This window comes from Salmo salar, chromosome 09 (genome assembly GCF_965601325.2).
Source record: "Salmo salar chromosome 09, fSalSal1, whole genome shotgun sequence".
Taxonomy (NCBI): domain Eukaryota; kingdom Metazoa; phylum Chordata; class Actinopteri; order Salmoniformes; family Salmonidae; genus Salmo; species Salmo salar.
The window spans coordinates 158,230,690-158,253,563 of NC_138299.1; the positions used below are offsets into that span (position 1 = coordinate 158,230,690).

At 46.0% G+C, this 22,874-nt stretch overlaps 1 protein-coding gene across 6 annotated transcripts in view; it reads left to right on the plus strand.

Annotated features, from left to right (window-relative positions):
- Window positions 1-22,874, plus strand: part of LOC106613316 (protein CASP) — a 203,785-nt gene that overhangs the window by 112,108 nt on the left and 68,803 nt on the right. For 5 of the 6 annotated variants that reach the window (XM_082956489.1, XM_082956490.1, XM_082956492.1 and 2 more), the window contains exons 9-15: window positions 1,166-1,214; window positions 5,635-5,739; window positions 10,298-10,486; window positions 11,109-11,167; window positions 16,574-16,619; window positions 17,360-17,456; window positions 22,028-22,786. In XM_082956489.1, the coding sequence (XP_082812615.1) occupies window positions 1,166-1,214; window positions 5,635-5,739; window positions 10,298-10,486; window positions 11,109-11,167; window positions 16,574-16,619; window positions 17,360-17,456; window positions 22,028-22,786 (1,304 nt within the window). The remainder of the gene's footprint in view (window positions 1-1,165; window positions 1,215-5,634; window positions 5,740-10,297; window positions 10,487-11,108; window positions 11,168-16,573; window positions 16,620-17,359; window positions 17,457-22,027; window positions 22,787-22,874) is intronic. The other variant, XM_082956495.1, reaches the window with a different exon arrangement.

Consider the following 22,874-nt stretch of genomic DNA (forward strand, 5'->3'; position numbering starts at 1 on the left):
ATTCTGTGGTGAGCGATAGTCTCAGAGTTTAATAATTTCCAGCCGTGTAGCCAAAATTACAGCTGTTTGTTCTCCGTGGCCTATAGATTTGTAGCCATTCCAACATGGGGACTCCATCCCGGCGTTCTGACTTAATGTACATTTTGTAGGAAGTGGGTTTTATACTCTCTGGAAAAAGGGGCGGTTCTATGACACCTGATGTTATGTCTGGTCTCACAGGGGCGTGGCCACTGACTAGTTAAAACAAGTATCTCGTTTAGAACATTACATCTTCTCACAAATAGTTTGGTATTTACTCATTCATTTTTTTTCCCCAACATCTAGATGTAAACCTGACAGCTGGGACATGTACACTTTAAGAGAGAGAGAGTTATGTGTGTTTCCTGTCTTTCATGAGATCACCAAATGAAACACACTCGTCATGATTGTTCTTTAAGTGTCCACGGACCACTCCCACATTCTCAAAAATAGAAATATTGTTTAATTATTCAAACTTTTCATTGTCCAAGGGTCTCTCTGTATTCCACAGTTTACATTCCAATCTCGAACACTACAGAGTATAGGGGCAGCGTATTTTATGACCATCATAAATCAGCCGACTTCTTGCTCTCCCCCTCTACGAGAGAGAGGGCACGCTGTAACCTGATCCTTCAGATCATCACAGGAGAGTTATGACAGTTGAATACATGCAACATCATGCTTTTCAGGCTTTTGGAGTGTGTGTGTGTGTGTGTGTGTGTGTGTGTGTGTGTGTGTGTGTGTGTGTGTGTGTGTGTGTGTGTGTGTGTGTGTGTGTGTGTGTGTGTGTGTGTGTGTGTGTGTGTGTGTGTGTGTGTGTGTGTGTGTTAGATGGATGTGTGTGTGTGTGTGTGTGTGTGTGTGTGTGTGTGTGTGTTAGATGGGTGTGTGTGTGTGTGTGTGTTAGATGGATGTGTGTATGTTTTAGATGGATGTGTGTGTATGTATTAGATGGATGTGTGTGTGTGTGTGTGTGTGTGTGTTAGATGGATGTGTGTGTGTGTGTATGTATTAGGTGTGTGTGTGTGTGTGTGTGTGTGTGTTAGATGTTATAATGATCGCTGTCCTGTGTGCCCCCTTAGTAACACTTCTTCCTCCTCATCCTCCATTATTTGTTCTTCCTCCTCTACATCCTCCTCCTCCTCAGGGCCGATGAGATTGAAATGGTGATGACCGATCTAGAGAGAGCCAATCAGGTTAGTCTCCACCCCATTATTTGATATTATAGACTGGGTGGTTCGACCCCTGAATGCTGATTGGCTGACAGCTGTGGTATATCAGACCGTATACCACGGGTGTGACAAAGCATTTCTTTTGACTCTTCTAATTATGTTGGTAACCAGTTTATAAAAGCAATAAGGCACCTCGGGGGTTTGTGGTACACTATATATACAAAAGTATGCGGACACCAATTCAAATGACTGGATTCGGCTATTTCAGGCACACCCGTTACTGAGCACACAGCCATGCAATCTCCATAGACAAACATTGGCAGTAGAATGGCCTCACCGAAGAGCTCAGTGACTTTCAACGTGACACTGTCATAGGATGCCACCTTTCCAACAAGTCAGTTTGTCAAATTTCTGCCCTGCTAGAGCTGCCACAGTCAACTGTAAGTGCTGTTATTGTGAAGTGGAAACGTCTTGGAGCAACAACGGCTCAGCTGTGAAGTGGTAGGCCACACAAGCTCACAGAACGGTACCGCCGAGTGCTGAAGCGCGTAGCGCATAAAAATAGTCTGTCCTCGGATGCAACACTCACTACCGAGTTCCAAACTGCCTCTGGAAGCAACGTCAGCACAATAACTGTTCGTCGGGAGCTTCATGAAATGGGTTTCCATGGCCGAGCAGCCGCACACAAGCCTAATATCACCATGTGTTATGTCAAGCGTCGGCTGGAGTGGTGTAAAACTCGCCGCCATTGGACAATGGAGCAGTGGAAGCGCGTTCTCTGGAGTGATGAATCACTCTTCACCATCTGACAGTCTAATGGACAAATCTGAGTTAGGCAAATGCCAGGAGAACTCTACCTGCCTGAATGCATAGTGCCAACTGTAAAGTTTGGTGGAGGAGGAATAATGGTCTGGGGCTGTTTTTCATGGTTCGGTCTAAGCCCCTTAGTTCCAGTGAAGGGAAATCTTAACACTACAGCATACAATGACATTCTGCATGATTCTGTGCTTCCAACTTTGTTGCAACAGTTTGGGGAAGGCCTTTTCTTGTTTCAGCATGACAAAAATGGTTTGTCGATTGGTGTGGAAGAATATGACTGGACTGCACAGAGCCCTGACCTCAACCCCATCAAACACCTTTGGGATGAATTGGAACGCCGACTGCCAGGCCTAATCGCCCAACATCAGTGCCCGACCTCACTAATGCTCTTGTGTCTGAATGGAAGCAAGTTCCCGCAGCAATGTTCCAACATCTAGTGGAAAGCCTTCCCAGAAGAGTGGAGTTATAGCAGCAAAGTGGGGGACCAACTCCATATTAATGTCCATGATTTTGTAATGAGATGTTCAATGAGCCGGTGTCCACATACTTTTGGTCATGTAGTGTATGTGGCCAATAAACCACGGCTAAGGGTTGTTCTTATGCGCAACGTGGAGTGCCTGGATACAGCCCTTATTGGCCATACACCACACTCCCTCTGGCCTTATTGCTTAAATGTAACTATGATATATTTCTGTGTGTTCAGTTAATACTAGCCCCTGAGTTGATACTAGCCCCTGAGTTGATACTAGCCCCTGAGTTGATACTAGCCCCTGAGTTGATACTAGCCCCTGAGTTGATACTAGCCCCTGAGTTGATACTAGCCCCTGGGTTGATACTAGCCCCTGGGTTGATACTAGCCCCTGGGTTGATACTAGCCCCTGGGTTGATACTAGCGCCTGGGTTGATACTAGCGCCTGGGTTAATACTAGCCTCGTTGGGTTAATACTAGCCTCGTTGGGTTAATACTAGCCTCGCTGGGTTATTACTAGCCCCGCTGGGTTATTACTAGCCCCGCTGGGTTATTACTAGCCCCGCTGGGTTATTACTAGCCCCGCTGGGTTATTACTAGCCCCGCTGGGGTATTACTAGTCCCGCTGGGTTATTACCAGGTCCCGCTGGGTTATTACCAGGTCCCCTGGGTTAATACTAGCCCCTGAGTTGATACTAGCCCCTGAGTTGATACTAGCCCCTGAGTTGATACTAGCCCCTGGGTTGATACTAGCCCCTGGGTTGATACTAGCGCCTGGTTTGATACTAGCGCTTGGGTTGATACTAGCGCCTGGGTTAATACTAGCCTCGCTGGGTTAATACTAGCCTCGCTGGGTTATTACTAGCCCCGCTGGGTTATTACTAGCCCCGCTGGGTTATTACTAGCCCCGCTGGGTTATTACTAGCCCCGCTGGGTTATTACTAGCCCCGCTGGGTTATTACTAGTCCCGCTGGGTTATTACCAGGTCCCGCTGGGTTATTACCAGGTCCCCTGGGTTAATACTAGCCCCCCCCTGGGTTGTTACTACCCCCTCCTGGGTTGTTACTACCCCCTCCTGGGTTGTTACTAGCTCCCCCTGGGTTGTTACTAGCCCCCCTGGGTTGTTACTAGCCCCGCTGGGTTGTTACTAGCCCCGCTGGGTTGTTACTAGCCTCGTTTGGTTAATACTAGCCCCGTTTGGTTAATACTAGCCCCCCTGGGTTAATACTAGCCCCGCTGGGTTGTTACTAGCCCCCCCTGGGTTTATACTAGACCCCCTGGGTTAATACCTGCCCCGTTTTGGTTAATACTAGCCCCCCCTGGGTTGTTACTAGCCCCGCTGGGTTAGAATTACGAGTTATAAATATGAATCCAACACCCCCTCTACCCTCTCTACCCCCTCGGCTCCGAGACCCCTGTAGCCTAAACGCCCAACTCTGATCATGATAATAGATATTTAGGGGGACTGTGGGGATGTCAACATTCATTATTGAGATGACCTGGGGATGTTTGGGGAGGGATAGCTAGCCACATAATGCTAATGTTAGCCTTGAGCTCAGCTTTCACATCTCAACATCACCCGCATGGCACACACCATGTTGTTCTGTTTCCAGTCATACCTCAGAGGATGACATCATGCCTTTCAGTTCTCTTACACACACACATTTGATATGTCCTGTGTTGACAGGAAACATCAAAACGGGTAAAGAATAAACATGGTGTTTCTCCATGGAGATTTCAGTCACTTCAGCCTGTAGTTCTGCCAGTTAGAGGCAGTACTCTGCGGTCTATCTCAGTACGGTCGCTCTGGTCTCAGTCCAGTACAACTTCGGCTGTGTTAAGACAGACAGCTCAACTCTCTCTCTGTCTCTCTCTCTGTCTCTCTCTCTGTCTCTCTCTCTGTCTCTCTCTCTGTCTCTCTCTCTGTCTCTCTCTCTGCCTCTCTCTCTGCCTCTCTCTCTGCCTCTCTCTCTGCCTCTCTCTCTGACTCTCTCTCTGACTCTCTCTCTGCCTCTCTCTCTCTGTCTCTCTCTCTCTGCCTCTCTCTCTCTGCCTCTCTCTCTCTGCCTCTCTCTCTCTGCCTCTCTCTCTCTGCCTTTCTCTCTGCCTCTCTCTCTGCCTCTCTCTCTGCCTCTCTCTCTGTCTCTCTCTCTGTCTCTCTCTCGCTCTCTCTCTGTCTCTCTCTCTGACTCTCTCTCTGACTCTCTCTCTCTCTCTCTCTCTGCCTCTCTCTGCCTCTCTCTGCCTCTCTCTGCCTCTCTCTCTGTCTCTCTCTCTGCCTCTCTCTCTGTCTCTCTCTCTGTCTCTCTCTGCCTCTCTCTCGCTCTCTCTCTGTCTCTCTCTCGCTCTCTCTCTGCCTCTCTCTCGCTCTCTGCCTCTCTCTCTCTCTCTCTGCCTCTCTGTCTCTTTCTCTCTCTCTGTCTCTCTCTCTGTCTCTCTCTCTGTCTCTCTCTCTGTCTCTCTGTCTCTCTCTCTGTCTCTCTCTCTGTCTCTGTCTCTGTCTCTCTCTGTCTCTCTCTGTCTCTCTCTCTGCCTGTCGCTCTGTCGCTCTGCCCCTCTGTCGCTCTGCATCTGTGTCTCTCTGTGTCTCTGTCTCTGTGTCTCTCTCACTTTGTCGCTCTGTCTCTGTCTCTCTCACTTTGTCTCTCTGTCTCTCTCACTTTGTCTCTCTGTCTCTCTCACTTTGTCTCTCTGTCTCTGTGTCTGTCTCACTTTGTCTATCTGTCTCTGTGTCTGTCTCTGTCTCTGTGTCTCCCTCACTTTGTCTCTCTGTCTCTGTGTCTCCCTCACTTTGTCTCTGTGTCTCTCTCACTTTGTCTCACTTTGTTTCTGTGTCTCTCTCTCTTTGTTTCTGTGTCTCTCTCTCTTTGTCTCTGTGTCTCTCTCACTTTGTCTCACTTTGTCTCTGTGTCTCTCTCTCTTTGTCTCTCTGTCTCTCTCTCTTTGTCTCTGTGTCTCTCTCACTTTGTCTCTCTGTCTCTGTGTCTCTCTCACTTTGTCTCTCTGTCTCTCTCACTTTGTCTCTCTGTCTCTGTGTCTCTCTCACTTTGTCTCTCTGTCTCTCTCACTTTGTCTCTCTGTCTCTCTCACTTTGTCTCTGTGTATCTCTCACTTTGTCTCACTCTGTCTCTGTGTCTCTCTCACTTTGTCTCTTAGAGGGCGGAGGCAGCACAGAGGGAGGCGGAGACTCTGAGGGAGCAGCTGACCTCTTCTAACCAATCCCTGCAGCTGACCACCCAGATCCAGACCACCCCAGACATGGTACGCTGTCCTATAGTGGTTGGTTGATTGATTGAGTGACTGACCTAGAGCAGGCTATAGTGATGGATTGGTTGGCTGATTGATTGATTGATTGATGTATGTATTGACCTAGAGCAGGCTATAGTGATGGATTGATTGATTGATTGATTGATGTATGTATTGACCTAGAGCAGGCTATAGTGATGGATTGATTGATTGATTGATGTATGTATTGACCTAGAGCAGGCTATAGTGATGGATTGATTGATTGATTGATTGATTGATGTATGTATTGACCTAGAGCAGGCTATAGTGATGGATTGATTGATTGATTGATGTATGTATTGACCTAGAGCAGGCTATAGTGATGGATTGATTGATTGATTGATGTATGTATTGACCTAGAGCAGGCTATAGTGATGGATTGATTGATTGATTGATTGATGTATGTATTGACCTAGAGCAGGCTATAGTGATGGATTGATTGATTGATTGATTGATGTATGTATTGACCTAGAGCAGGCTATAGTGATGGATTGATTGATTGATTGATGTATGTATTGACCTAGAGCAGGCTATAGTGATGGATTGATTGATTGATTGATTGATGTATGTATTGACCTAGAGCAGGCTATAGTGATGGATTGATTGATTGATTGATGTATGTATTGACCTAGAGCAGGCTATAGTGATGGATTGATTGATTGATTGATGTATGTATTGACCTAGAGCATGCTATAGTGATGGATTGATTGATTGATTGATGTATGTATTGACCTAGAGCAGGCTATAGTGATGGATTGATTGATTGATTGATGTATGTATTGACCTAGAGCAGGCTATAGTGATGGATTGGTTGATTGATTGATGTATGTATTGACCTAGAGCAGGCTATAGTGATGGATTGATTGATTGATTGATGTATGTATTGACCTAGAGCAGGCTATAGTGATGGATTGATTGATTGATTGATGTATGTATTGACCTAGAGCAGGCTATAGTGATGGATTGATTGATTGATTGATGTATGTATTGACCTAGAGCAGGCTATAGTGATGGATTGATTGATTGATTGATGTATGTATTGACCTAGAGCAGGCTATAGTGATGGATTGATTGATTGATTGATGTATGTATTGACCTAGAGCAGGCTATAGTGATGGATTGATTGATTGATTGATGTATGTATTGACCTAGAGCAGGCTATAGTGATGGATTGATTGATTGATTGATGTATGTATTGACCTAGAGCAGGCTATAGTGATGGATTGGTTGATTGATTGATGTATGTATTGACCTAGAGCAGGCTATAGTGATGGATTGATTGATTGATTGATGTATGTATTGACCTAGAGCAGGCTATAGTGATGGATTGATTGATGTATGTATTGACCTAGAGCAGGCTATAGTGATGGATTGATTGATTGATTGATGTATGTATTGACCTAGAGCAGGCTATAGTGATGGATTGATTGATTGATTGATGTATGTATTGACCTAGAGCAGGCTATAGTGATGGATTGATTGATTGATTGATGTATGTATTGACCTAGAGCAGGCTATAGTGATGGATTGATTGATTGATTGATGTATGTATTGACCTAGAGCAGGCTATAGTGATGGATTGATTGATTGATTGATGTATGTATTGACCTAGAGCAGGCTATAGTGATGGATTGATTGATTGATTGATGTATGTATTGACCTAGAGCAGGCTATAGTGATGGATTGATTGATTGATTGATGTATGTATTGACCTAGAGCAGGCTATAGTGATGGATTGATTGATTGATTGATGTATGTATTGACCTAGAGCAGGCTATAGTGATGGATTGATTGATTGATTGATGTATGTATTGACCTAGAGCAGGCTATAGTGATGGATTGGTTGGCTGATTGATTTTCTCCCCTTGTGTCTCCAGTCCGAGTAACAGATGCATTAGGATACTATACCTCACAGAATTGGTTGGCTGATTGATTGATTGAGTGACTGACCTAGAGCAGGCTATAGTGATGGATTGATTGATTGATTGATTGATTGATTGAGTGACTGACCTAGAGCAGGCTATAGTGATGGATTGATTGATTGATTGATTGATTGATTGATTGATTGATTGATTGATTGATTGATTGACTGACCTAGAGCGGGCTATAGTGATGGATTGATTGATTGATTGATTGAGTGACTGACCTAGAGCAGGCTATAGTGATTTGATTGATTGATTGATTGATCCATTTTGTTGTTGTTGATTGATTTATTTATACATGAACTTATAGGAGCATTAATATGTATGTTGTGTATTGATTAGTTGGTTGATTAATGTATCGATGTATGTATTGACCTATGAGCAGACTGTTGTGATTTAATAGATTAATGTATTGATGTATGTATTGACCTATGAGCAGACTGTTGTGATTTAATAGATTAATGTATTGATTAGTTGGTTGATTAATGTATTGATGTATGTATTGACCTATGAGCAGACTGTTGTGATTTAATAGATTACTGTATTGATTAGTTGGTTGATTAATGTATTGATGTATGTATTGACCTATGAGCAGACTGTTGTGATTTAATAGATTAATGTATTGATTAGTTGGTTGATTAATGTATTGATGTATGTATTGACCTATGAGCAGACTGTTGTGATTTAATAGATTAATGTATTGATGTCTGTATTGACCTATGAGCAGACTGTTGTGATTTAATAGATTACTGTATTGATTAGTTGGTTGATTAATGTATTGATGTATGTATTGACCTATGAGCAGACTGTTGTGATTTAATAGATTACTGTATTGATTAGTTGGTTGATTAATGTATTGATGTATGTATTGACCTATGAGCAGACTGTTGTGATTTAATAGATTACTGTATTGATGTATGTATTGACCTATGAGCAGACTGTTGTGATTTAATAGATTACTGTATTGATGTATGTATTGACCTATGAGCAGACTGTTGTGATTTAATAGATTACTGTATTGATTAGTTGGTTGATTAATGTATTGATGTATGTATTGACCTATGAGCAGACTGTTGTGATTTAATAGATTAATGTATTGATTAGTTGGTTGATTAATGTATTGATGTATGTATTGACCTATGAGCAGACTGTTGTGATTTAATAGATTAATGTATTGATTAGTTGGTTGATTAATGTATTGATGTATGTATTGACCTATGAGCAGACTGTTGTGATTTAATAGATTACTGTATTGATTAGTTGGTTGATTAATGTATTGATGTATGTATTGACCTATGAGCAGACTGTTGTGATTTAATAGATTACTGTATTGATGTATGTATTGACCTATGAGCAGACTGTTGTGATTTAATAGATTACTGTATTGATTAGTTGGTTGATTAATGTATTGATGTATGTATTGACCTATGAGCAGACTGTTGTGATTTAATAGATTACTGTATTGATGCATGTATTGACCTATGAGCAGACTGTTGTGATTTAATAGATTACTGTATTGATTAGTTGGTTGATTAATGTATTGATGTATGTATTGTCCTATGAGCAGACTGTTGTGATTTAATAGATTACTGTATTGATTAGTTGGTTGATTAATGTATTGATGTATGTATTGACCTATGAGCAGACTGTTGTGATTTAATAGATTAATGTATTGATTAGTTGGTTGATTAATGTATTGATGTATGTATTGACCTATGAGCAGACTGTTGTGATTTAATAGATTACTGTATTGATTAGTTGTTTGATTAATGTATTGATGTATGTATTGACCTATGAGCAGACTGTTGTGATTTAATAGATTACTGTATTGATTAGTTGGTTGATTAATGTATTGATGTATGTATTGACCTATGAGCAGACTGTTGTGATTTAATAGATTAATGTATTGATGTATGTATTGACCTATGAGCAGACTGTTGTGATTTAATAGATTACTGTATTGATTAGTTGGTTGATTAATGTATTGATGTATGTATTGACCTATGAGCAGACTGTTGTGATTTAATAGATTAATGTATTGATGTATGTATTGACCTATGAGCAGACTGTTGTGATTTAATAGATTACTGTATTGATTAGTTGGTTGATTAATGTATTGATGTATGTATTGACCTATGAGCAGACTGTTGTGATTTAATAGATTAATGTATTGATGTATGTATTGACCTATGAGCAGACTGTTGTGATTTAATAGATTACTGTATTGATTAGTTGGTTGATTAATGTATTGATGTATGTATTGACCTATGAGCAGACTGTTGTGATTTAATAGATTACTGTATTGATTAGTTGGTTGATTAATGTATTGATGTATGTATTGACCTATGAGCAGACTGTTGTGATTTAATAGATTAATGTATTGATGTATGTATTGACCTATGAGCAGACTGTTGTGATTTAATAGATTACTGTATTGATTAGTTGGTTGATTAATGTATTGATGTATGTATTGACCTATGAGCAGACTGTTGTGATTTAATAGATTACTGTATTGATTAGTTGGTTGATTAATGTATTGATGTATGTATTGACCTATGAGCAGACTGTTGTGATTGGTAGATTGCTGTATTGATGTCTGTGTTGACCTATAGGATCAGGCGGTGGAGGCGGTGTCCCGCTCCAGTCTGGAGGCAGAGCTGGGGGCCAAGGACAGGGAGATGGTTCAGCTGGTGGAAGACGTTCAGAGACTGCAGGCCAGCCTGTCTAAACTCAGAGAGAGCTCCAGCACGCAGCTCACACAGCTGCAAATACAGCTTAGCACCAAGACTGCCACCCTCAAGGTAGACTATATAGACACTCACACCTCTCTCTCTCTCACACACACACACACACACACACACACACACACACACACACACACACACACACACACACACACACACACACACACACACACACACACACCTGCTCACATCCTCACACGTGTATGTAAAAGTTGATTGTCATTATACTGTCATTCATGTTATCTCCTCCCTCTCTCTGCTCTCCTCCCCTCCCTCCCTCTGCTCTCATCCCCTCTCCACCCTCATCCTCTCTCTCCTCTCCTCTCCTCCCTCTCTCGCTCCACCCATATCCTCTGCTCTCCACTCCTCTCCACCCATATCCTCTGCTCTCCACTCCTCTCCACCCATATCCTCTGCTCTCATCCTCTCCACTCCTCTCCACCCATATCCTCTGCTCTCCACTCCTCTCCACCCATATCCTCTGCTCTCCACTCCTCTCCACTCCTCTCCACCCATATCCTCTGCTCTCCACTCCTCTCCTCTCCTCTCCACCCATATCCTCTCCTCTCCACTCCTCTCCACCCATATCCTCTGCTCTCATCCTCTCCTCTCCTCTCCACCCATATCCTCTGCTCTCCACTCCTCTCCTCTCCTCTCTCCCCCTCTCTCTTCTCTATAGCAACTGGAGGAAAAGCTGCAGGAACAGGCTGACTATGAGGAGGTGAAGAAAGAGCTGAGGTGAGTGTGTGTATGTTGTACCCTGAATACTGGCTAAAAATGACCTCATTTAGTTAGTGTTTCTGCGGTTCTCTAACAATGTTTTGAAGGGAAGTATGTCCTCTTGGCCTCTGATCTATAACTCAATACTGTGTGTTTATTAATGTGTTTCTGCGTGTGTGTGTTTTTAATGGATCCTTTATTTGTAAAGATAATCAACTAAAAGGGTATACTACAAAACACGATGAAATGGGCATGGTCAAATGGACTCAACAACCAAAAACACATCTCAGTTTAGCTTTATAGTATCAATAGTAATCAATAGTACTTTCTGGTTGCTTATCAAAGTTTCAGTAGCTGGCTAACTCATTGATCCTGCTTTGTAGTATACCCCTCTCATGACTTCTGAGTGGCACAGCGGTCCGACACACTGCCTCTCAGCGCTAGAGGCGTCACTACAGACAACCTGGTTCGAATCCAGGCTGTATCACAACCGGTCGTGATTGGGAGTCCCGTAGGGCGGCGCATTATTGGCCCAGTGTCGTCCGGGTTTGGCCGGTGTAGGCCGTCATTGGAAATAAGAATTTGGTCTTAACTGACTTGCCTAGTGAAATCAAAGTTAAATAAATAAAAAATAACATACAGTGCCTTCAGAAAGTATTCATACCCCTTGACTTATTCCACATTTTGTTGTTACAGCTTGAATTCTAAATGGATTAGATATTTTTTCTCTTCCATCTAGACACAATATTCCGTAATGACAAAGTGAAAACATTTTCAGGTCTTGCCGTAGATTTTCAAGTAGATTTAAGTCTAAACTGTAACCCGGCCACTCAGGAACATTCACTGTCTTCTTGGTAAGCAACTCTAGTATAGATATGGCCTTGTGTTTTAGGTTATTGTCCTGCTGAAAGGTGAATTAATCTCCCAGAGTCTGGTGGAAAGCAGACTGAACCAGGTTTTCCTCTAGAATTTACCCTGTGCTTAGCTCCATTCTGTTTATTTTTTTATCCTGAAAAACTCCCCAGTCCTTAACGATTACAAGCATACCCATAACATGATGCAGACACCACTATCCTAGAAAATATGGAGAGTGATACTCAGTAATATGTTGTATTGGATTTACCCCAAATATAACACTTTGTATTCAGGACAAAAAGCTAATTGCTTTGCCACATTTTTTTGCAGTTGTACTTTAGTGCCTCGTTGCAAACAGGATACATGTTTTGGAATATTTCTATTCTGTACCGGCTTCCTTTTTTTCACTGTGTTAATTAGGTTAGTATTGTGGAAAAATGACAATGTTGTTGAGCCATCCTCGGTTTTATCCTATCACAGTCATTGACCCTCTTCACGACTGTCTTGGTGTGTTTGGACCATAATAGTTTGTTGGTGATGTGGAAACCAAGGAACTTGAAACTCTCAACCTGCTCCACTACAACCCCATCGATGTTAATGGAGGCCCATTCGGTCCTCCTTTTCCTGTGGTCCACGATCAGCTCCTTTGTCTTGCTCACGTTGAGGGAGAGGTTGTTGAACTAGCAGCACACTGCCAGGTGTCTGACCTCCTCCCTATAGGTTTCATCGTTCCTATAGAAACACCCCGTCAACGTACGGTTTCATCGTTCCTATAGAAACACCCCGTCAACGTACCGTGTCATCGTTCCTAAAGAAACACCCCGTCAACGTACCGTGTCATCGTTCCTATAGAAACACCCCGTCAACGTACCGTGTCATCGTTCCTAAAGAAACACCCCGTCAACGTACGGTTTCATCGTTCCTATAGAAACACCCCGTCTGTCCAATAGTTGCATAGGACGTCACCATGCTAGACTTTCACTTCTAGGCCAGTGATTCCCAGACAGCATCATGCTGACTCCTTCCCAGACAGCATCATGCTGACTCCTTCCCAGACAGCATCATGCTGACTCCTTCCCAGACAGCATCATGCTGACTCCTTCCCAGACAGCATCATGCTGACTCCTCCTTCCCAGACAGCATCATGCTGACTCCTCCTTCCCAGACAGCATCATGCTGACTCCTCCTTCCCAGACAGCATCATGCTGACTCCTCCTTCCCAGACAGCATCATGCTGACTCCTTCCCAGACAGCATCATGCTGACTCCTCCTTCCCAGACAGCATCATGCTGACTCCTTCCCAGACAGCATCATGCTGACTCCTTCCCAGACAGCATCATGCTGACTCCTTCCCAGACAGCATCATGCTGACTCCTCCTTCCCAGACAGCATCATGCTGACTCCTCCTTCCCAGACAGCATCATGCTGACTCCTTCCCAGACAGCATCATGCTGACTCCTCCTTCCCAGACAGCATCATGCTGACTCCTCCTTCCCAGACAGCATCATGCTGACTCCTCCTTCCCAGACAGCATCATGCTGACTCCTCCTTCCCAGACAGCATCATGCTGACTCCTTCCCAGACAGCATCATGCTGACTCCTCCTTCCCAGACAGCATCATGCTGACTCCTCCTTCCCAGACAGCATCATGCTGACTCCTCCTTCCCAGACAGCATCATGCTGACTCCTCCTTCCCAGACAGCATCATGCTGACTCCTTCTTCCCAGACAGCATCATGCTGACTCCTTCTTCCCAGACAGCATCATGCTGACTCCTCCTTCCCAGACAGCATCATGCTGACTCCTCCTTCCCAGACAGCATCATGCTGACTCCTCCTTCCCAGACAGCATCATGCTGACTCCTCCTTCCCAGACAGCATCATGCTGACTCCTTCTTCCCAGACAGCATCATGCTGACTCCTTCCCAGACAGCATCATGCTGACTCCTCCTTCCCAGACAGCATCATGCTGACTCCTTCCCAGACAGCATCATGCTGACTCCTTCCCAGACAGCATCATGCTGACTCCTCCTTCCCAGACAGCATCATGCTGACTCCTCCTTCCCAGACAGCATCATGCTGACTCCTCCTTCCCAGACAGCATCATGCTGACTCCTCCTTCCCAGACAGCATCATGCTGACTCCTTCTTCCCAGACAGCATCATGCTGACTCCTCCTTCCCAGACAGCATCATGCTGACTCCTCCTTCCCAGACAGCATCATGCTGACTCCTCCTTCCCAGACAGCATCATGCTGACTCCTCCTTCCCAGACAGCATCATGCTGACTCCTTCCCAGACAGCATCATGCTGACTCCTCCTTCCCAGACAGCATCATGCTGACTCCTTCTTCCCAGACAGCATCATGCTGACTCCTTCTTCCCAGACAGCATCATGCTGACTCCTCCTTCCCAGACAGCATCATGCTGACTCCTCCTTCCCAGACAGCATCATGCTGACTCCTCCTTCCCAGACAGCATCATGCTGACTCCTCCTTCCCAGACAGCATCATGCTGACTCCTTCTTCCCAGACAGCATCATGCTGACTCCTTCTTCCCAGACAGCATCATGCTGACTCCTTCCCAGACAGCATCATGCTGACTCCTCCTTCCCAGACAGCATCATGCTGACTCCCTTCCCAGACAGCATCATGCTGACTCCTCCTTCCCAGACAGCATCATGCTGACTCCTTCTTCCCAGACAGCATCATGCTGACTCCTCCTTCCCAGACAGCATCATGCTGACTCCTCCTTCCCAGACAGCATCATGCTGACTCCTCCTTCCCAGACAGCATCATGCTGACTCCTCCTTCCCAGACAGCATCATGCTGACTCCTCCTTCCCCAGACAGCATCATGCTGACTCCTCCTTCCCAGACAGCATCATGCTGACTCCTTCCCAGACAGCATCATGCTGACTCCTCCTTCCCAGACAGCATCATGCTGACTCCTTCCCAGACAGCATCACGCTGACGACTCCTTCCCTGACAGCATCACGCTGACGACTCCTTCCCAGACAGCATCACGCTGACGACTCCTTCCCAGACAGCATCATGCTGACTCCTTCCCAGACAGCATCATGCTGACTCCTTCCCAGACAGCATCACGCTGACGACTCCTTCCCAGACAGCATCACGCTGACGACTCCTTCCCAGACAGCATCATGCTGACTCCTTCTTCCCAGACAGCATCACGCTGACGACTCCTTCCCAGACAGCATCACGCTGACTCCTTCCCAGACAGCATCACGCTGACTCCTTCCCAAACAGCATCATGCTGACTCCTTCCCAGACAGCATCATGCTGACTCCTTCCCAGACAGCATCATGCTGACTCCCTTCCCAGACAGCATCATGCTGACCTCCTCCTTCCCAGACGTTCAGGCCGCGACGTTCAGGCCCTGCCCAGGCACCCGCGACGTTCAGGCCCTGCCCAGGCACCGCGACGGTCAGGCCCTGCCCAGGCACCGCGAACGGTTCAGGGCGCCTGCCCAGGCACCGCGACGTTCAGGCCCTGCCCAGGCACCGCGACGTTCAGGGCCCTGCCCAGGCACCGCGACGGTCAGGCCCTGCCCAGGCACCGCGACGTTCAGGCCCTGCCCAGGCAACCGCGACGTTCAGGCCCTGCCCAGGCACCCGCGACGTTCAGGCCCTGCCCAGGCACCGCGACGGTCAGGCCCTGCCCAGGCACCGCGACGGTCAGGCCCTGCCCAGGCACCGCGACGTTCAGGCCCTGCCCAGGCACCGCGACGGTCAGGCCCTGCCCAGGCACCGCGACGTTCAGGCCCTGCCCAGGCACCGCGACGTTCAGGGCCCTGCCCAGGCACCGCGACGTTCAGGCCCTGCCCAGGCACCGCGACGTTCAGGCCCTGCCCAGGCACCGCGACGGTCAGGCCCTGCCCAGGCACCGCGACGTTCAGGCCCCTGCCCAGGCACCGCGACGTTCAGGCCCCTGCCCAGGCACCGCGACGTTCAGGCCCTGCCCAGGCACCGCGACGTTCAGGCCCTGCCCAGGCACCGCGACGTTCAGGCCCTGCCCAGGCACCGCGACGTTCAGGCCCTGCCCAGGCACCGCGACGTTCAGGCCCCTGCCCCAGGCACCCGCGACGGTCAGGCCCCTGCCCAGGCACCGCGACGTTCAGGCCCTGCCCAGGCACCGCCGACGTTCAGGCCCTGCCCAGGCACCGCGACGTTCAGGCCCTGCCCAGGCACCGCGACGGTCAGGGCTCGAGCTGCCCAGGCACCCGCGACGTTCAGGCCCTGCCCCAGGCACCGCGACGTTCAGGCCCTGCCCAGGCACCCGCGACGGTCAGGCCCTGCCCAGGCACCGCGACGTTCAGGCCCTGCCCAGGCACCGCGACGTTCAGGCCCTGCCCAGGGCACCGCGACGTTCAGGCCCTGCCCAGGCGGATCAGGACATTCCAAGCTAGATATCTAGACTCATTCACACAAAATCGCATTTCAAACGCTGTCTGTGTCTACTATGGATTACTGAAAACAACAAAACCGTTGGATTACGTGGGTAAAATGTTGCTTTAATGTGCCAACTCTCTCCCTCTCTGTCTCTATCTCCACAGCATCCTCAAGTCTATGGAGTTTGGCCCATCAGACAGCTCAGTGCAGGTACAGAGAAACCTCCTCCTCTTCCTCTGCATAGAGACAGACAGACTTCTGTAAATACTGCTGATGTGTATAACTGTTCTCCTTTATCTCACAACCTCACCCCCCTCTCTCTCTCTCTCTCTCTCTCTCTCTCTCTCTCTCTCTCTCTCTCTCTCTAACCTCCCCCCTCTCTCATCCCCGCACCCTCTCTCTCTCTCTCTCTGTTACCTCACCCCCTCTCTCATCCCCCTCTCTCTCTCTCTCATCCCCCTCTCTCTCTCTCTCTCTCTCTCTCTCTAACCTCCCCCCCTCTCTCATCCCCCACCCTCTCTCTCTCTCTCTCTCTCTCTCTCTCTCTCTCTCTCTGTTACCTCACCCCCTCTCTCATCCCCCTCTCTCTCTCTCTCATCCCCCTCTCTCTCTCTCTCTCTCTCTCTCTGTAACCTCCCCCCTCTCTCATCCCCCCTCTCTCATCCACCCCCCACCCTCTCTCATCCACCCCCCACCCTCTCTCATCCCCCCCTCTCTCACCCCCTCTCTCTCTCTCTCTCTCTCTCTCTCTCTCTCTCTCTCTCTCTCTCTCTCTCTGTAACCTCTCTCTCTCTCATCTCTCTCTCTCTCTCTCTCTCTCTCTCCTCTCTCTCTCTCTCTCTCTCTCTCTCTCTCTCTCTCTCTCTGTGTAACCTCCCCCCTCTCTCATCCCCCTCTCACTCTAACCTCCCCCCCTCTCTCATACCCCCCTCTCTCTCTCTCTCTCTCAGGTCATGTCTAAACCCCTAGAAGTGTTGTTGTTGGAGAAGAACCACAGTCTGCAGTCTGAGAGTTCCTCTCTGCGCATCGCAAACACTGAGCTGAGCGGTGAGTCAGTCTGCCTTGGGGGTTAGGGGCCTGGGGGTTAGGGGCCTTGGGGGTTAGGGGCCTTGGGGGTTAGGGGCCTTGGGGGTTAGGGGCCTTGGGGGTTAGGGGCCTTGGGGGTTAGGGGCCTTGGTGTTGGGGGTCTGGGGGTTAGGGGCCTTGGGGGTTAGGGGTCTGGAGCTTACAGCCTGGGACCTAAAGTGGTTACTAACACACACAGCATTGAGTATAGACCAGTGTTCGATTTGGGTACCGGTGTTTATATAGACCAGTGTTTGATATGGGTACCAGTGTTTATATAGACCAGTGTTTATATAGACCAGTGTTTATATAGACCAGTGTTTATATAGACCAGTGTTTGATATGGGTACCGGTGTTTATATAGACCAGTGTTTATATAGACCAGTGTTTATATAGACCAGTGTTTATATAGACCAGTGTTTATATAGACCAGTGTTTATATAGACCAGTGTTTGATATGGGTACCAGTGTTTATATAGACCAGTGTTTATATAGACCAGTGTTTATATAGACCAGTGTTTATATAGACCAGTGTTTATATAGACCAGTGGTTTATATAGACCAGTGTTTATATAGACCAGTGTTTATATAGACCACTGTTTATATAGACCACTGTTTATATAGACCAGTGTTTGATATGGGTACCAGTGTTTATATAGACCAGTGTTTATATAGACCAGTGTTTATATAGACCAGTGTTTATATAGACCAGTGTTTATATAGACCAGTGTTTATATAGACCAGTGTTTGATATGGGTACCAGTGTTTATATAGACCAGTGTTTATATAGACCAGTGTTTATATAGACCAGTGTTTATATAGACCAGTGTTTATATAGACCAGTGTTTATATAGACCAGTGTTTATATAGACCAGTGTTTGATATGGGTACCGGTGTTTATATAGACCAGTGTTTATATAGACCAGTGTTTATATAGACCAGTGTTTGATATGGGTACCGGTGTTTATATAGACCAGTGTTTATATAGACCGGTGTTTATATAGACCAGTGTTCGATATGGGTACCGGTGTTTATATAGACCGGTGTTTATATAGACCGGTGTTTATATAGACCAGTGTTTATATAGACCAGTGTTTATATAGACCAGTGTTTGATATGGGTACCGGTGTTTATATAGACCAGTGTTTATATAGACCAGTGTTTATATAGACCAGTGTTTGATATGGGTACCCGTGTTTATATAGACCAGTGTTTATATAGACCAGTGTTTATATAGACCAGTGTTTATATAGACCAGTGTTTATATAGACCACTGTTTATATAGACCACTGTTTATATAGACCAGTGTTTATATAGACCAGTGTTTGATATGGGTACCAGTGTTTATATAGACCAGTGTTTATATAGACCAGTGTTTATATAGACCAGTGTTTATATAGACCAGTGTTTATATAGACCAGTGTTTGATATGGGTACCGGTGTTTATATAGACCAGTGTTTATATAGACCAGTGTTTATATAGACCAGTGTTTATATAGACCAGTGTTTATATAGACCAGTGTTTGATATGGGTACCAGTGTTTATATAGACCAGTGTTTGATATGGGTACCAGTGTTTATATAGACCAGTGTTTATATAGACCAGTGTTTATATAGACCAGTGTTTGATATGGGTACCAGTGTTTATATAGACCAGTGTTTGATATGGGTACCAGTGTTTATATAGACCAGTGTTTGATATGGGTACCAGTGTTTATATAGGGTCCCTGTACTGTTTGTATTAAGGTGCTGGAACTCTAGAATATTTTCCAGATTATATTCTATAAGAGGTGCCCGGACTCAGTTCCTGTGAGACCCAAGTCAGGCACGGGTCTAGACGTACTCTAGAAAGTTCTGTACAGATAAATAGTCACATAATCCAAACGTTTTGCTGGTTTGCTCTGGGGGATGGGGATGTGTTTAATGTTTTGACCTGGAGTTGGATTGGACTGGCTCGGGACAGCACCAGAATCAGGTGGGTTTAGTGGATGGAACCGATTCTTGTCTGGAAGACTGTTCTTCTTTTAACTTTCATTTAAAATCTTAGCTAATATTCAGAATGATTTCTTCTGGCTGAATACTCTAATGATAGTATCACTAGAAAAACAACAGCAAGAAGGTAACCAGTCATACAATGTGGATTGAATAAAAACTGAAGCACATTAAATGTCTACATGTCATAGATATTACCACACGTGTTTCAGTGCACTTAAAAACAAATCTTCCCACTGTAGCAAACTGCACTACTAACACCAGCAAGGCTTTTTACTGGAGCTGCACTGCTTCTCCTCTAATTCAGACTAGATTTAGGTTCCTGCTGCTGCTTCAACTGACATGTTGTCAGGATTAAATATACTGAAGGAGGACATATTTATATGTGTTGAAGTGGGCATGATGGCTTCCATGTTCAGTGCTGACACCATTCAAGTAAAGGGGATGTTACCGTAAAGAGGGGATGTTACGGTAAAGAAGGGATGTTACCGTAAAGAGGGGATGTTACGGTAAAGAAGGGATGTTACGGTAAAGAGGGGATGTTACGGTAAAGAGGGGATGTTACGGTAAAGAGGGGATGTTACGGTAAAGAGGGGATGTTACGGTAAAGAGGGGATGTTACGGTAAAGAGGGGATGTTACCGTAGAGGGGATGTTACGGTAAAGAGGGGATGTTACGGTAAAGAGGGGATGTTACGGTAAAGAGGGGATGTTACGGTAAAGAGGGGATGTTACGGTAAAGAGGGGATGTTACGGTAAAGAGGGGATGTTACCGTAGAGGGGATGTTACCGTAAAGAGGGGATGTTACCGTAAAGAGGGGATGTTACCGTAAAGAGGGGATGTTACCGTAAAGAGGGGATGTTACGGTAAAGGGGTATGTTACGGTAAAGAGGGGATGTTACCGTAAAGAGGGGATGTTACCGTAAAGAGGGGATGTTACCGTAAAGAGGGGATGTTACCGTAAAGGGGGGATGTTACCGTAGAGGGGATGCTACGGTAGAGGGGGGATGTTACGGTAGAGGGGGGATGTTACGGTAAAGAGGGGATGTTACGGTAAAGAGGGGATGTTACCGTAGAGGGGACGTTATCTCTTCATGTTAAAGATAGCTGCACTACATCTTGCATACCAGAGATAATGTTAGCTTTTGTGATATTCAGAGGTTCCTGAACAAATCACCTGGCAACATAATCAGTTTATAATGGGAGGTTCCTGAACAAATCACCTGGCAACATAATCAGTTTATAATGGGAGGTTCCTGTACAAATCACCTGGCAACATAATCAGTTTATAATGGGAGGTTCCTGTACAAATCACCTGGCAACATAATCAGTTTATAATGGGAGGTTCCTGAACAAATCACCTGGCAACATATTCAGTTTATAATGGGAGGTTCCTGTACAAATCACCTGGCAACATAATCAGTTTATAATGGGAGGTTCCTGTACAAATCACCTGGCAACATAATCAGTTTATAATGGGAGGTTCCTGAACAAATCACCTGGCAACATAATCAGTTTATAATGGGAGGTTCCTGTACAAATCACCTGGCAACATAATCAGTTTATAATGGGAGGTTCCTGAACAAATCACCTGGCAACATAATCAGTTTATAATGGGAGGTTCCTGAACAAATACCTGGCAACATAATCAGTTTATAATGGGAGGTTCCTGAACAAATCACCTGGCAACATATTCAGTTTATAATGGGAGGTTCCTGTACAAATCACCTGGCAACATAATCAGTTTATAATGGGAGGTTCCTGAACAAATCACCTGGCAACATATTCAGTTTATAATGGGAGGTTCCTGTACAAATCACCTGGCAACATAATCAGTTTATAATGGGAGGTTCCTGTACTCAGTTTTAGGAAGCCAGAGTGCTTGACTTAGTGTCAACAGTGCTGCTCTACATTTGACATGACCTTTGCCCCGCTGGATAATGACTGATGGCCATTTTTATCAAGAGTGTTTTTTTGGGGGGGACATCAACATTTTCTTTTTTTTTGGTCTTATTTTTTGTCAAGACAAATAACAATGTCCAAATCACTATCTGGAATGGAATGATTAAGTGCCCAGAAAGACTACAACATCAGTGTTAATAGCATGACTTTTATTCTGGAAGTAAAGACTGAACTAAGGATTCATAGAAAGGAAATCAATTTCCTCCAGACATGGGGCCATCGCAACCAGATCCTTCACCCTCACAGACGACCAATCACATGACTCTATACAGCCATTAGGCCCAATCAGATTCGCTGTTATACTGTAGCGGTGCAGCCACTGGACCCTTCCGTGCCTGCCAGGCTCAGGGCTGGGCAGCAGCCATTTTGACTGATTTTAAGTGCTTCCTTTTTTTATTCCAGGTTGTCACTTACAAGAAAGGTACAAATCACAAATGCATCATGGGCATCTTGTCTGGGGGGGTTTAGCAAAGAGAGAAAATATATTTATATTTTAAACAAAATTGACCTTAAAAATAAACTTAAATAAACTTTAATTATTTTCCGACCCCTTTTTTGTTGACTCCCCCATAATGCATTGTGTTTGACCTTTCTTGTAGGGTCAGCCAGGCGAAAAGGGAAAGAGGCGTCCGTGGAGGAGACCATCACACCCAGTACCCCCTCCCTGCCTCCTCCTCTTCTCCCCCTCTCCCCCCAGCACCTCCTGCCCCAGATCCCCTCCGACCCCCCTAACACCTCCACCGCCAACGGGACACACCCCTTCACCCCCACTGGCATCGGCCAGGACTTCTACAGCCCCCACTTCCCTCCGGTGGGGGGCAAGATGTCCCTCAACTCCCTCCTGCAGCGCCAGCTCATGCAGACGTTCTACTCTAAATCCCTGCAGGAGTCCACTGAGGGAGCAGCTCTACTGTTCTCCCCTGTCCACTACACCCCTACCTCCATCCCTACCTCCACCCCTGGCCCAGGGTCTGGTTCTCACCCAGTCCCCCTCTCAGCCAGCCCCCTGCCCACCCAGCAGTCTCCTGCAGGGCCAGAGGTGAACGGTAGTGGCGGTGCCCCCTCTCCCAGCCAGTCTGAGGGGACTGGGGGCAGTGTGTCTGACTGGGAGGACATGGACACCTCAGAGATCGCCCGACAGATCAAGGAGCAACTGATTAAACACAACATCGGACAGCGGGTGTTTGGCCATTATGTACTGGGCCTGTCCCAAGGCTCGGTCAGTGAGATCCTGGCTCGGCCCAAACCCTGGAGCAAGCTGACTATCCGGGGGAAAGAGCCCTTCCACAAGATGAGGCAGTTCCTGTCTGACGACCAGAACATCCTGGCACTACGCAGCATCCAGGGACGGCAGAGAGGTGAGAGGCCTGTGTGTGTGTGTGTGTGTGTGTGTGTGTGTGTGTGTGTGTGTGTGTGTGTGTGTGTGTGTGTGTGTGTGTGTGTGTG